This window comes from Alligator mississippiensis, chromosome 9, assembly GCF_030867095.1.
Source record: "Alligator mississippiensis isolate rAllMis1 chromosome 9, rAllMis1, whole genome shotgun sequence".
NCBI lineage: Eukaryota > Metazoa > Chordata > Crocodylia > Alligatoridae > Alligator > Alligator mississippiensis.
Genome location: NC_081832.1, coordinates 4,750,653 through 4,764,482, shown reverse-complemented (window position 1 = coordinate 4,764,482; position 13,830 = coordinate 4,750,653). Strand labels below are relative to the sequence as shown.

The window sequence follows — 13,830 nt, the reverse complement described above, 5'->3', positions numbered from 1 at the left end:
CTCTGCACTAACCCCCAAAACCCTGAGGCCACTGAAGGAGCCATGAGGCCTGGGGCTTTTCTTGTGGTTTTTTTTTCCTTAAAGGGCCTGAGCTGGCCCGGGCGGGGCACCTGTGTGGGGCCTGGGGGAGTGGGGGGGTGGTCAGGGGACTTGTGCAGAGCCCCCCATGCAGCGTGGGGGAAGCAGAGATCACCCCCCACCCAGCAGCATCTAGTGAGCACCGGGGATTTTTTTTTAAAGGGGCAGGCAGGGCAGCCATGGCGGGGTGGGGGAGTAGGGGATGTCGGAGCAGGGGGGCTAGCAGGGGTCCCCCCATGGTCTCCTCCCTCGCCCCTAGTACTTACCAGCCCGGAGTCAGCTGCAGCTCCCTGCTGCAGCCACCGGGGACTGCCCGAATCATCAATGCTCTCCAAAATCTTTTCCGAAGATTCAGGGAGCTTTGAATCGATTCAAACCTTTAAATCGGTCCCCTGATTTGATTCGGAGATTCAGCCACTGAATCGGGCCGAATCTCCTCCGAATCGAATCACCACCCGAAGCTTTGCACAGGCCTACTGCTCGTTTGTGCCTGTGCCTCCCTGCCCCCTTGCTGCAGCTGCTCAGAGCCCGCGTTGGGCTGCCCTGCAGTCCTCTGTGGTGCCAATGCTGCCCCGCTGGGTGGGCTGGAGGCAATGGTGACAGTGGCAGAGTGGAGCTCAGGCGCAGGCTCCAAAACCATGTGCGATTAACGCACTTAAAAAAATGAATGCAAGTGTTAATCACGCATGTTAACTGTGATTGACAGCCCTACTAATTAACAATGCTTTGAAATTATTTGATACTTTAGTGTTTGGGCATTTATACACATGCCTTGGGAGTGGCAGGGGGAGGAAGTGCTTTAAGTAGAGCTCACTCGATGAGCTTTAGATAGAGCACCCCTGCCACCATTTCAAAGCACGGGGGAAATGATACATGAGATGCAGGAGGCTGCTGGAGTGCAGTAATTGCCACGCTCCAGTGTCCCTGCTCATGTATTTCTGAGTGATTTCTCACCCCTAGCATTTCTGAGTGATTTCTGCTTTTACATGTTGCAAGTACAACTGCTGTCCAGATCATCCTTAATGTCACAAGGAGAGTCAATGCTTCAGTGAGCTTCCAACCCTATGATAAAACTGGGAGGTATATTTCTCTTCCTATATTCTATATTTCTTACCCCACCAACACTCCCTCTCCTGATTTAGCCTTAAAAGAACTGTTATAGTTTGAGACGTCACACAAATTGCCTTATTAAATCTTCAGGCTTTCAATACGCTATTTTTAGTCTACGCACTGGGAATTTTACCATCCGAATCTCAAATATTACCAAGCTTTGATAAGTTTAAGTGGATTTAAAGTCAAAGAGTTTACTTAAAAATGAAGTCAATACCTCACTATCACTATTAAACATGTGTTTCAAAGTATGTGTTTTGAATTCCCACCTTTTCCATAAAATCTCTTTGAGAGATCGTCGAATATTTTGTCGAATTTGAGAGTTGGGTTGTGACTGAATTGTGTTGGCTGCTGCTTTTGCTTGTGCAGTTGCAAATGCAGTGGAAACAGAAGCAGAGGACATTGCGGGTTTTCTCAGGCCTCCAGCAAAGCTGGAAGACGCAGTTGATTTTCTGGAAATTGATGAAGCATGGGGAACTGGTGACTGTTTTGGAGAGGAAACACTGCCTGATGAAGACCAAGATTTCTTGGGAATAACACCTTTGAATCCTGCAGCAGAGTGTTTAATTGGATGTTTAGGTAGTGAGCTACCAGCAAAGGATGAGGGCTTCTTTGGAGGAAAAGTTTTAGGCATGGAAGACGTTGGTTTGTCAGATGAAGTCACCATTTTCTTTGATGCTGTTCCAGATTCTCCTGCTTTCTCTTCACTCTTCTTCTCTTCCTTCTGAGCTGTTAAACACAACACAATAAAAAGGTGACATAAAGTACCTTAACTGCAGGAATATGAAATCTTAATAAATATTTGAAGTACTTAATATACTTGGTGTATTCCCTTACCTTAAATTAAAAACTGGTGATTGCATGTAACATTTGATTAGATATACACTTTCTTATTAAAGAATACCAGTTATCAATTCTGAAAGAACAGTCTAGGAAACAATGGCTCCAAAACAGCAAAGTTTTGAGCAGGCAGCCACTTCAGTTTGTGTCATAAAATCTTTCACATGCTTACAATTCTAACACCTCCATTGACTTTATGAAGATACGAATACATGCATACCAATACATTTAAATTTGCTTTGGAATTAACTCAGTAGTTAAAAACTGGACATAATCTAAATGTATACAAAGAAAAGCTTATTGAGGAGACAGACCACTCGAAAAGAAGCTTTGCATGAGAAATTTATGAAGACTGAGTCAGAATATATAGAAACCATATTAAAAATTACTTCCACCTTCAAAGATTCCAGGCATGGAGTTCACTGTCAAGAATTAATATTCAACGCAAAGGACAACTGCAAAAACTTCACACCAGTGTGCTTTTCTGAAGTTTCGTGTCCCACAAAAAACTAATCTGATTTGAAAAAAAGTAATGACATTTACATAACATCTAGTTGTTGTCTATAGTTTGCAAGTTTGAAAGAACAAATTCAGTCATGACTCAAATCCAACAGTTTGACTGAACTATACCAAGCCCAAGCTAAGTGTTATTTAAAAAAATTTACAGGTTACAAAAATCAAGTTATCTGGCACTTGCAGTAATGAACTTTCACATTTTAATTTTTAACTGTAGAGCAAATTTGAAGAAAAGTAAAAATAATCTGACATCTCTAGCAATTTATAAATTAAACATTTTCAAGTCAAATTCCAGCTAGGCTTCTGAAAACACATACATTAACAAGCATGCATTTTAGCAAATGAAACAACAAATCAGTGAAGTAAGAATACTGTTGATCTCAAACCTCTCCCACTCCCAAGGCACAGATCTGGAGTTTAAATCAGTCATTTTATCCCACCACTAATAGAACAAAATAAACCTTTTACAGGAAATGTGTATAACATCAGAAGCACAGCAGGTATGTGGGGTGGGTCGATATCTTGCAGTTTCAAGTAAAACTTGAACACACTCTGTTAAGTGAAGTTCTACAATCTAGGTGTCTGAACACTTGTTTACGGAAATCAGAAGTTTTCCGATTGCTAATTTCAGCGTCACACCAATACTGAGATCGAGAAAAGAGTGCAAGATGAACCAGGTTTTTGCTCCTCCAATCCCTGGGACAGCCGGGAATGACTCAGAATGGGAAGATCAGTAAAATCAGCAAAAGCAGTTAAGGATATTTTCACCCTGGGGCATCAGAAACAGGAACATAACTTTCAAGGAAAACTTCTAATTTCTAAACACCATCTTGCATCTATTGAGATATCTCTTGGGGAAATATTTATAAGCTTCCCCTCTCATTTGAAAATATCTATGAACTGGTTAACATGGATCCTTCTAGTCTGATTAATATTTTCAATTAGATTTTCTAAATGTAAGCTATTCTAACAAATCAGGTTAACAAAATGATTTGGCATACTTTCTGGGACCTTGCCAGAGCTACCTCATGATAACTTATCAAGGAGACCAAATCCAAGTGTTTTCTCTTCACCCTTCATATCCAGCGTAGTGGCTTCAGAAATAGTCAAAGACACGATAAACAAGATAAATTATCGTCTTCAGATAAATATGTTTTCGTTAAAATTACCAGAGTTTTATCACAATTAGGGTAGCTGATGTTATGAAGAACCAATTGACTTATTACAGTTGAATATCCCTGAGGCTAAATCTCAAGCATGCAAAGTGAACTGTTGTAGGCCTAAAAGGTAATTTCCTGATCCACAACGTCCAATCAGTTACCTTCATTTGAGCTAAAATTACATTCCATGTGGACTCCTTCCTGAATTCCATGGGGTGAGTGAGATCTTTTTACATCTTAAGTAGGATAAAGATCAGTGGAGTAGGTGAGGTGTCTGAATTTCCCCACCGAGTAAACCTGAAAGATAACTTTGTCGTCCAAAAGAATAGCTCGCTATATAGAGCTCTTCCACTTTTATGTACCAGGGCAGCATTATCAATAACGAGGAACCACTGAATCGATGAAAAAACTGTGGGAAAATGGAGAAAGGAAAGGCTCACCAGTCTGAGCTGATGAGCTTTCTGGGATCCTGAATATATTCGTTTTGGAGTTAGCAATACTCGTATCTTCAAGTCTGACTGCATCTTAGGGTTCTGTATAAGACCCAACTTTATGGCATGTCAGCAGACTAGCTAAGTAGGCTAAAAACTGGACAAGAGGTGTTTCCTACCCTCTTGGTTTGGCCAAATCAGATATCGTTGAACCAGTGGAGGCAGACAGCCCAGATAACAGCCTTGGGAACAGGAAACAAATATAGCCAAGAGCCCTGTTATGAATGTTTAAAGAAACCTCACTTTCAGGCATCTTCGGTGATTGTTGCTTTTCTGACTCATTTCAAATCTGCATTTTTTCCTCTTTCCATCAGCCAGGGCAGAAGGACAGAAGTTTCTGTGAGTCATTACAATAAGGGCAGCAAGGCACATTTGGGATTTCAAAACAGACAGGGTAGATTGTGGACCCTTCGATGCCAAGATCTTTGGTGAATTTGATTGGTGGTTCTATCGCTGATGGGGTAACGGTGAATGACCTGGCAGTTCTTGAATAGTGCATTAGAATTGCAGAAATAAAATCAATGACTAGTTTGAAGAGATGCTGGCTTGTATTTGCTGCATTTTTAAAGTAGTATGCAGAATATTTAAAACTAGAAGAAATCCTAATGACCCAGAGGGTTCTTGTATGCAACTACAGCATAGCCAGAAGCGTATCTTATTCCTTCCAAGGTGCATAGTAGTTCACATTCAAATAGACTGACATTCTGAGAGGTATAGTGAAAATCCTCGTGCAGCTGGGATCTCATGGGGATATATATTAAGCCTCTGGCCACATGTTCAATTAATGGCATGATAGGAACAAATTAGTTATTTTATTACACATATTCTGTAGAATAACTTTGTGGCTAGTTACTCTTTTTATCACACCATTAATAGATTGAACGTGTGGCCAGGTGACAAATTAAGACGTGATTAACTGGTTAGTCACGTCTAAAGTGTAATAGGTAAATGGAGCCTTAGGCTTAGTCGGTAAATGAAGGGACTTGTGGATCTTCCGCTCATTTAGAATAGCACAGCCTCTAGATCTTCTTGGGCAAGAGATACAATTAGAAACACAGGAGTTAAGATGTGGAAAATGCCTTGTAAACCACCCAAATCTATCCCCTGTTCTCCCAACACACTTGCTGCTCCCTACAAATGTTTTAGCTTTTTGTCTTCAAAAAGGAGCTCTCACTCCTTTTCCCCGAAAGTCCTATAGGTATTCTTGTGCTATTGCATTTAAACCAGCAACCCATACTAAGGGGAGAAAGTTAACTAATAAACCCAACATAAGAGAAAAAATAAAAAGAACAAGGAGGAAAAATGAGGTAAATATCGGTCCCTGCATTCTGGCATTAATTAAATCTTAGGGTGAGGGGAAGTAAAAAATGTTGTCTTCTATCTACAGACAAATATTTTAGATATTTTTCTCATGTTTAGCTTAGATTTTTATCAATTTTGTGCTTCGCTTCCTTTTTTAGGGCATTTGTTGCATCACAGAAACTCACTGAAGCCTAAGCCATTAGTTTGATGTCTCCTGAAGGGAATACAAACTATTTTAGATATTAATAACTCCAAAATCTCAACCTTTCACATCCTCCTATTTGGTCACTATTTTTCCTTAAGAAGTGCCCTTTTGACCTAGTAGTTATAATATATTTACCAACACTTAATGATAAGTAGCATAACAGCAGCTTTGAAAAAGTTACTCTCATCTGGCAGGCATTATAAATTAAACCATATAAAACACTTTTAGGAAGGAAATGAGATGTGCTAAGCTTCATCCTATAACTTAGAAGTGTGCAATATTTACTCTGGTCCAAGTATTTCACAACAGTAACAGGCCAACAGCTCCGAAATTATCTCTCTTTGGACTTGAAAAAGAATAAAAGCTTTCTAACAAGATCATCAGCTAGTGAACAAAGCATAGATAATTATTGAATCCATATTAAACTAATCTTAAGTCTACAATTTTTAGGGATCTGGATGTAATGTATGATATTATTGTACAATGTATCTTGCTACAACAGCTACAAAAAACTAAATGAAAAATCTGAATATTCATCTTTTTGTCTCTCAAAGTGAGATCTTTAAATGCAGAATAGTGTTAATATACACAAACTCAAAGCTAGTAATATTTTTCCTTTAGTTCTTATTCCATTTTCACACTATTTAAACTAAGTCTGGAAGGTTTAAATTCTGCTATTATTTTTTAAAAAACTATTTAAATATTATTTGGAATGTAAAATCATGATTTTGCATAAAGCTGCAACACATGCTGCAAGAACGCATCTCTTCTACTTTAAGTACTTAGTCTTCAAGACTTATTTAGTGGACTAAAACTTAAATGCTGAATAGTAGATAAGCTAATCATATCTTAAATTTAAAATATGAGTACCGGTTTAAAATTCTTAGAACACTAACCCCAGCAGATAATTAAACAAAAAAGTTAGCCTACAGCAAATGTTTCACCAAATATTGTAATTTAACACAAAGGGAAAACTGTTTCAGCAAATTTAGGAGTGCTCATCTACATATTGGTTTCTGGTATGGGTAAAAGTTATTTTACCGTATTCAAGACAAGCTCAACTAAACTAACATTAGTGGTGTGTATATGTATATATATATATATATATATATATATACACATACACACACACACACACTTTTAAATCAGAGTTCAATATGGTTAAACAGCATTCAATATGGTTAAACATAATCGATATGTTTTTATATTTATCCTAGTTGCATATGGGCTTTTTCATTACTGTTGAAGTAGTTAAGTACATTAAGGTTATAGCGTTACTATATAAATTGAATGCAGCTAAATATTTGCTCATTAGCATGTGAGTGTGGGGAACACTTAACTGAACACAGCATTCAATATTGACTCCCATATTTTGTTTAGCATCAAGTTGTTTAGGGCAGCTTCTTGCAGGCTCTCTTTGTATTGTGCTGGCTTAGGCCCTGCTTCCAAAACGCTCATTTTACCAAGATGAAGCTCTGATTACCAAATCAACATATAAGCTTGTGAAACTGTTCAACCAATGCAACATTGTGAGTGTTTCACATGTAGTGTATGCATGTAAAAAATGTATCAGTCTCACCAATCCTTCCCACACTACTAATATAGCTGTCCTCTAAGAAGGGCCTTACGATCAAAGGGACAAAGATCACAAGTGCAAACACAGACTGGTTTCCAGGGTTGCAGAAGCACTAGTGTCCAGGAAGAAAGATGTAGCTATCATCAGTTCTAAAGTCGGAAAGGTTTCTGTTGAAGCGGTGCCCCATTAGCAGGCAAAAGAAAAAAAGTTACTAAACTTAGTAAAACTCATAAATTCAGAGCAGTTCAGGCTACATATTAAAACTATGTAAGCTCCGTGCTACTAACTAATTCTACCAAAGAGGACTTATTACAGGACCTGAAGTTAACAAGGTTTTTAAAGTAGAATCTTGTGTGTCCTCCAATTTCAGTCTCATGCAGCTAACCCCGTCTCAAAAATACTTTTCTTGAATACTTACTAATTTAACGGACCTTGCACTAAGCCATCTGAAGGAAAATATTTTAAGTTGGGCACTCATTTAAAATGAGGGCACTGCCGATGCGTTTAGGTATAGTGCGTATATAAAATTTGTGCATATTGAGTATATAGGCAGCTCATTCCGTTTGCTCTAAAAGCATCCTAGTATGAAAAGCCATTAAAAATTGTGGTCAATAATATGCCCTACGCAGTCTCCCAACAGGCACTGAACTGTGGTAGGCAGATAGCTGGAGCAGTTACCAGAAGTGTGCGCCCTCCTCCAAGAACAGTATGTCAGCAGATGTGGAGTTTTATTTCGGACTAGCTGCAACAGTGGAAAGGGCATTTATGAACATAATGGAGTCTAATGGACTACTTGAGGCTTGTAGATGGTTACTAAAGTACTGTTTTTTTGTAACCGATGAACCCATTCAATGGGTGGACAGGCCTCGGTATTCTATGCTCCATGAAGCTGCAGCGTCCTTGCAATGGCAGCCCCAAGTAGGGGATGTTGACTCAACCAATTTACCCACCCCTTTCCCCCCCAATAAATCCTGAATCCCAGCCTCTCATTCCTGTGGCAGACAGGGCACTTTCCCACAGATAATAGCTGGTCCCAGGAGGCAGCACTGCATTACAGGTGGTATACCTCTAGCAAATGATGGAACTCTGCTGGTTTCCAGAGAGGGAAAGAGAGAAAGACCAAACCAAAGTCCTCAGGCAGAAAAATGAAACCTGCTGTAGGGTTTAGGGTAATCACTTTGAGCAACCCCAAAATGAATCCTCTCCAGAGCTTGTTTCGGTCTGCTTTCTCACACAAAGTAACAAAGGTCATAATATTAAAGCAGCACCAAGAACGTTTAGAAACTCAGTTGATGGACATTTCTGAAAGTTGTAGATCAGGGCAAAACATCAACCTCATCCTATTGGGTATCAATGTGACTGTGACTGGGAAGCTTTGCTTTTAATTAAAGCTTCTTTGCCTTAATACAGGGCAGTGGGGCAGGGGAGGAAGAAAGGCAGGGAGGCAACTTTTTTGGCAGGCTTGCCACAAGGTAAGCCATGCACCCTGATCCTCCGGAGCCACTCTGATCCCCCTGCCCAATGTGTTTTGCCATCTGTTCCTTACTTGTTCTGCTGCTCTGCTTTCTGCACCCTGCTCTACTTGTTGCTGTGTTCCCTGCTTCTTCCCCCATCTGCCCTATGCCACACAGCAGCTGCCCATGCCATTTGTGGCATATGTGCCAAGATGGCCACCCTCGCTTTTAGCAGGTTTGAACACCGAGATTTTTATGTTTTGTAATGTGAATGTTGAGGCTTGATTGAGGCAGTTTTCACTGCCAGGCACCTGTCTCGTCATTTGACACTTTGCAAAGTGTGTGTAAAGTTCGGCCAAATCAAAGTCCTTCGTTTCCACTGAAGTAGGAAGACAATTAGCTGCAATTTTCCTACCACCTCGTAAAAATCTATGCTGCACCTGGTCCAGGTATTTTGCAGCCCTGCACCTGAATCTGCACCCCTCTTCCCCCCTTCCAATGACACACAGAAACTAGAGCTCCTTACTTTTCTTGCAAGTCTGATTTAAGGAATCCTCCCCCCCCACCCGCCCCTTTCCTCCCCCCCAGAAAAACTTCTGTGTTTCATGGTCTCTGCTCAGTAGATCATTTGACAATCTTCATGATTTCAATTTAGCAAGCTGTGTGGGACTACGTAGCTACTGCAAACTTTAGAGACCTTAAAATGAAGTCTGCTTCAGCTTACCAGGAAGTGTTTCTGCCATTTTTTGCTTTTAAATAATCTGAATCATAGCTCCATCAAATCTTCAGTATTCCTCTACAGTAGATGCTGAGTTTTCCGCTGTGCAACAGATACACAGCAGGCACCCAGTACTATAGTGAAGAGTCTACCATGCACAGACAGATGTTGAGAGATGCTTTTGCAGGTCTTCGTAAGATTTGAATTAAAAACCATTCTTTGATGTAACTAGTGGAAGACACTATTTGAAAGAATACGAAGAATCCTTTCATGGCCATAGAAGCCAAGCGCTGATTATCATGCTGTACTACTTCTGTAAGTTTTCCAGGATGCTTATAACAAAACTTGCTGTTGATATGCTGAAACTATGGTCTCTCATTTGGACTAATTGTTTCCTTGTGTTCCCCCCTCTGCATTCATGTTGTCTCATTCTTAGATTGTAAGCTCTTCAGGGAAGGACCATTTTGTGCTTGCACAGCATCTAGTGCAATGGAGTCCAGGGGGCTACAGCAATTCAAGAAAAATAGTAATAATAGTGCTGGAAATTGAATCCAGAAGCGTTACCTATGTTCTAATGTCACATGGATCTGGATACACTGTATAGAAAGTAAGTGTCCAAATAGTGGGAGCAAACCTACCACATGCTAATGTAGCACAGCCACTTCAAAAATCAAAAATTGAAAATCCCTTGCCAGGTGAGATGATGCAAGGGGCACCACAACCAGAAGCTTGTCTACAAGCTGACTACAGCTCTACTTTCTGAACATGGTCAGAATTGAATGCTGCAGTCTATGGCAGAAGTGAGTGCTTGAGGACGTGCACTGGAAATCCTCTGTGCTTGCTTCTTCCCTTAAGCCTCATCACTAGAATAATTAAGGCAGGGGCATCAAACATACAGCCAGCAGAGGTGCTCCATCAAGCCTGCCGAGCTACTGCTGGGCTTGTGGAAGTTGGGGGGGGGGGGGGGGGGGGGCAGGGAAGGTATGTATGGCCAGCTCCAGATCTTGGGGTCCTTTGGAGCCCCGGGCTAGCCACAGACATTGGCAGTGAGCTTGGGTTTCCATCACTGGCAGACCTCTGCCGCAACCAACAGACCCCACCACTGGGCCTCTAGTCACTGCACCCCCTGCTGCCCCCAGACCCACTACTGCCATAGTGCCACCCCCATCCCTGGGCTAGATCCAGCCCGCAAGGAGCCCCCCAATCCAGAATGCCCCAGGGCCCCAGATGAGTTTTGACACCCTTGGTTTAAAGGTCTCAAGCGAATGCAGATCAGAGTGGGCATGACAGATCAGAGGGAACAGCAGCCTCCAACACGACTCAGGCATTCATATAGTAACCAGCATCTTGAATTTCACCTGAAAGTTGACTCGCATTCTGCGCAGAGAACAGATATATGATGGTATGCCTTGCTCAGAGGCAGGCATTTTAAGTTTGAGTGAACTTTACCATTAATCTTAGTAGTGGCATCTACCATCTAATAGGAACAGATGCAATAACTTGGTCAGTTGAAGATGAAACAGGCATCCCTGACCACTTAATTCTTGAGAATTCAGCAGTAATAAGTCTAGTACAGGGGGTGGCAATCTATGGCCTGCAGGCCAGGTGCAGCCCACGGAACCATCTGATGCATCCTGCAGACACGAGGCTTTGGCGGCGAGGGGCGTCGGTGACAGTCGCTTTCCCCTGCCACCGTGGGAGAATTCTGGATCAGCAGCGAACACGCTTCCCATGCTGCTGCTGTGAGGAATGGGCGGCAGCAGCGGCTGAGTCCTGGTGCCCAGCCGCCTCTGACCTGAACTGGGTCACTCCGGCCTGCAGCCCAAAAAGGTTGACAACTGCTGGTCTAGTAAAACCAAAACTGTTAACTGCTTTACCAGGGGGAAGGCAAGCTCCATCAGTTTATTGTACAAAGGCTTCAAAAAGGATTCTGTCACTCAGCACCCCTACATCTCATCTGAAGTAATGGCAAACCAACTGGCTTTTATGAAGATGTGGCGCATACAGCCTCCTACAGGGATGGCGAATGGAAACACTATCGTAATAAAAATACTTTAAAATTAAAACCCAAAGGAATGGTTGCTGCTGAATTCTCAGCCATGTTTTACAAAAAAAAAAAAAAAAGAAAGAAAAGAAAAAAAGCGACTTTCCAGTGCATTCATGTAGAGCTGGAAACTAAAAATATGGAGGTCAGCTGCTGCTGCTTCAGATGTCAGTTAGAAAACACTCCACAAAGTGAAGTTACTTACCAGGAAGCGTGGATCCTCAAGAATGTTGCCTCTGCATAGTCACGCTGCTGGGATGCACGTCTGGCACCTCAGAGCTTCAGAAACTTGTAGGAGAGACATGCCTTTTTGGTGCCACTCAAGCACCCTCTTGTGGCACTGAACATTTGTTGCCTGAATCTCTAAAGGGAGATACAGCCCTCCACTCCCTCTTTTTTTAGCTGGAAGAACTACTCGCATGCATGCCTGAAGTCTGCTTTTCCAGACTGCCTGCCACTTCTCTCAAAAATGGTTCTTGGTTGTTTGCAATCACCTTTTTAATGATTTTGTAACTTTTAGGTAGTTTCAGTGTCTGTTTCCATTTTTTAATGTGCACTTGAGGTCATAGGCCAGTTTCCCCTTCAAGATTCAGTGAAAACTTAAGCCCTAATTCTTTTTGTTAAATGAATCTCTGGCTCATTTTCTGGAATTAGGTGTCTATTATGAACCAGGGTGAAGCCTCCCTAAACTGACCCTCCTTGTACACAAGGCCTCTATAACCCATACATGGGAGAACTAGCAAACCTGGCTTCAGGCTCTCGATTTAGGGAGTGCTGAAAAGTAGATGATTTGCCCCAGATAAAGCCAAAAATGTAGCTATGCAGACACAAATGAGGCTTTAGCACAGACAGGCAAAGCTGCTAACCGCAGTGTTAGAATCCATCCTCTGCTTGAGACCAGCCTATAGTAATTTATCCTGTCTACACTAGGAGATTACACCTATGGACCTGTGCCAGTGGTAGACCCACCCCTGGCTGAAGTAGGGGCAATACTCACTGTATACAAGGCCCTAGTTCTCCAGAAGTGCTTGTGGATTGAAGCGATGGTTCCATTCGGGGACACAGCAGGCCATACGCAGCTCCCAAACCCTGCACGCAACATGCATAGTGAAGCACCGGCACCCAGTATCCAGCTGTGGTTATATGCAAAAGACCCTCCTAAAAACCCTTTTCTTTTGGGGACAGGAGCGAAGGATGTACCACTGGTTATTCAACCAAGTGAACAAGTTAACAAAACTAATGTATTAGTAAAAGAATGCAAACAGCAATATAAGGTGGGGAGGTTTTTAATCAACTTCCATTGCTTTTGGTAGTGACAAAGCTAAAAGAACTGTCCCTAAAGGTTAATTTGCATCTAAAACTTGTTTGCACACTCCTATTCTTTTGTGGTGGCTCCTCACACAGGAGCCAAACACACATTGCGATGAGGAGTGCCAACCTTTCAATGTGCAGGAGCTGCCAGTGTGGTAGCTGCTTGAAAGGGTGATTCGTATTGCTTGCTTTCCAAAGGTGGCTAAGCTCCTGTTGGTCCTTTGTAGAAGTTTTGACAGAATCCTCTTGGGTACTCTGGCTGCGAGACAGCCCTTATGCACCCTCCTTGAAAGTTTTCCTACCTACATCTAATGGCAGAGGTCTAGCCTTACGTAAGTAATAGTGATGTGCCACATGCAATATGGACATACTCTGCCTTCTGTTGCTCAGGACCTACTTACTCAAGGCTGCTACTTACAGGGCATGTTTACATTACAAAATGCAGTGTAATTACATGTAGCTTCAGATGAGCAAGCCTAGTTATGACAGCAGGGTTCAACACAGGATAGCTGAAAAGCACTCAAACCATAATAAGAGCATCTACACCCAAACTTCCTTCCACCAGTTTAATCTGCAGCAGTGCAAACCACGTGTAGACACACTTATTTAGGTTTAACAGCAGCCTTTTTGGTTAAGTTTCGACTTGTATCTAATGGTTAAGCTGAACAAAAATAGAAGTAACTACATCAACTTCTGCACTAGTTTAATTGCAATTCTTTAATTTAAGTTAAAGAAGGGGGACCCTTGATTGTCCTTAATTACTGGTACAAGTTTGCTTGCTTATAGTGTTTTACTCTAGTCTCTGCAGTGTTGTTACAGGTTTACATTTTCTTTCCCTGGTTATTCTATTCTTGTTCTGTAACTCCCTCATTCCACTACTTTCTTCCATTCTTTGCTAAGTTTTTACATTATATGTATAAGAAAATATATTTTTCCTCTCCCCCCTCCTCCCCCCCCAAAAAAATACCACTTTCTTTTTTATGGTTAGAAAAAGCAATTAAACCATAATGGAATGACATGAAAAC

The 13,830-nt window shown here is 41.6% G+C and overlaps 1 protein-coding gene across 4 annotated transcripts in view; it reads right to left on the bottom strand.

The window, feature by feature from the left end:
• DIDO1 (death inducer-obliterator 1) overlaps positions 1-13,830 on the bottom strand; it is a 74,617-nt gene that overhangs the window by 23,931 nt on the left and 36,856 nt on the right. For all 4 annotated transcript variants that reach the window (XM_014609586.3, XM_059713206.1, XM_014609587.3 and 1 more), the window contains one exon: positions 1,458-1,917. In XM_014609586.3, the coding sequence (XP_014465072.2) occupies positions 1,458-1,917 (460 nt within the window). The remainder of the gene's footprint in view (positions 1-1,457; positions 1,918-13,830) is intronic.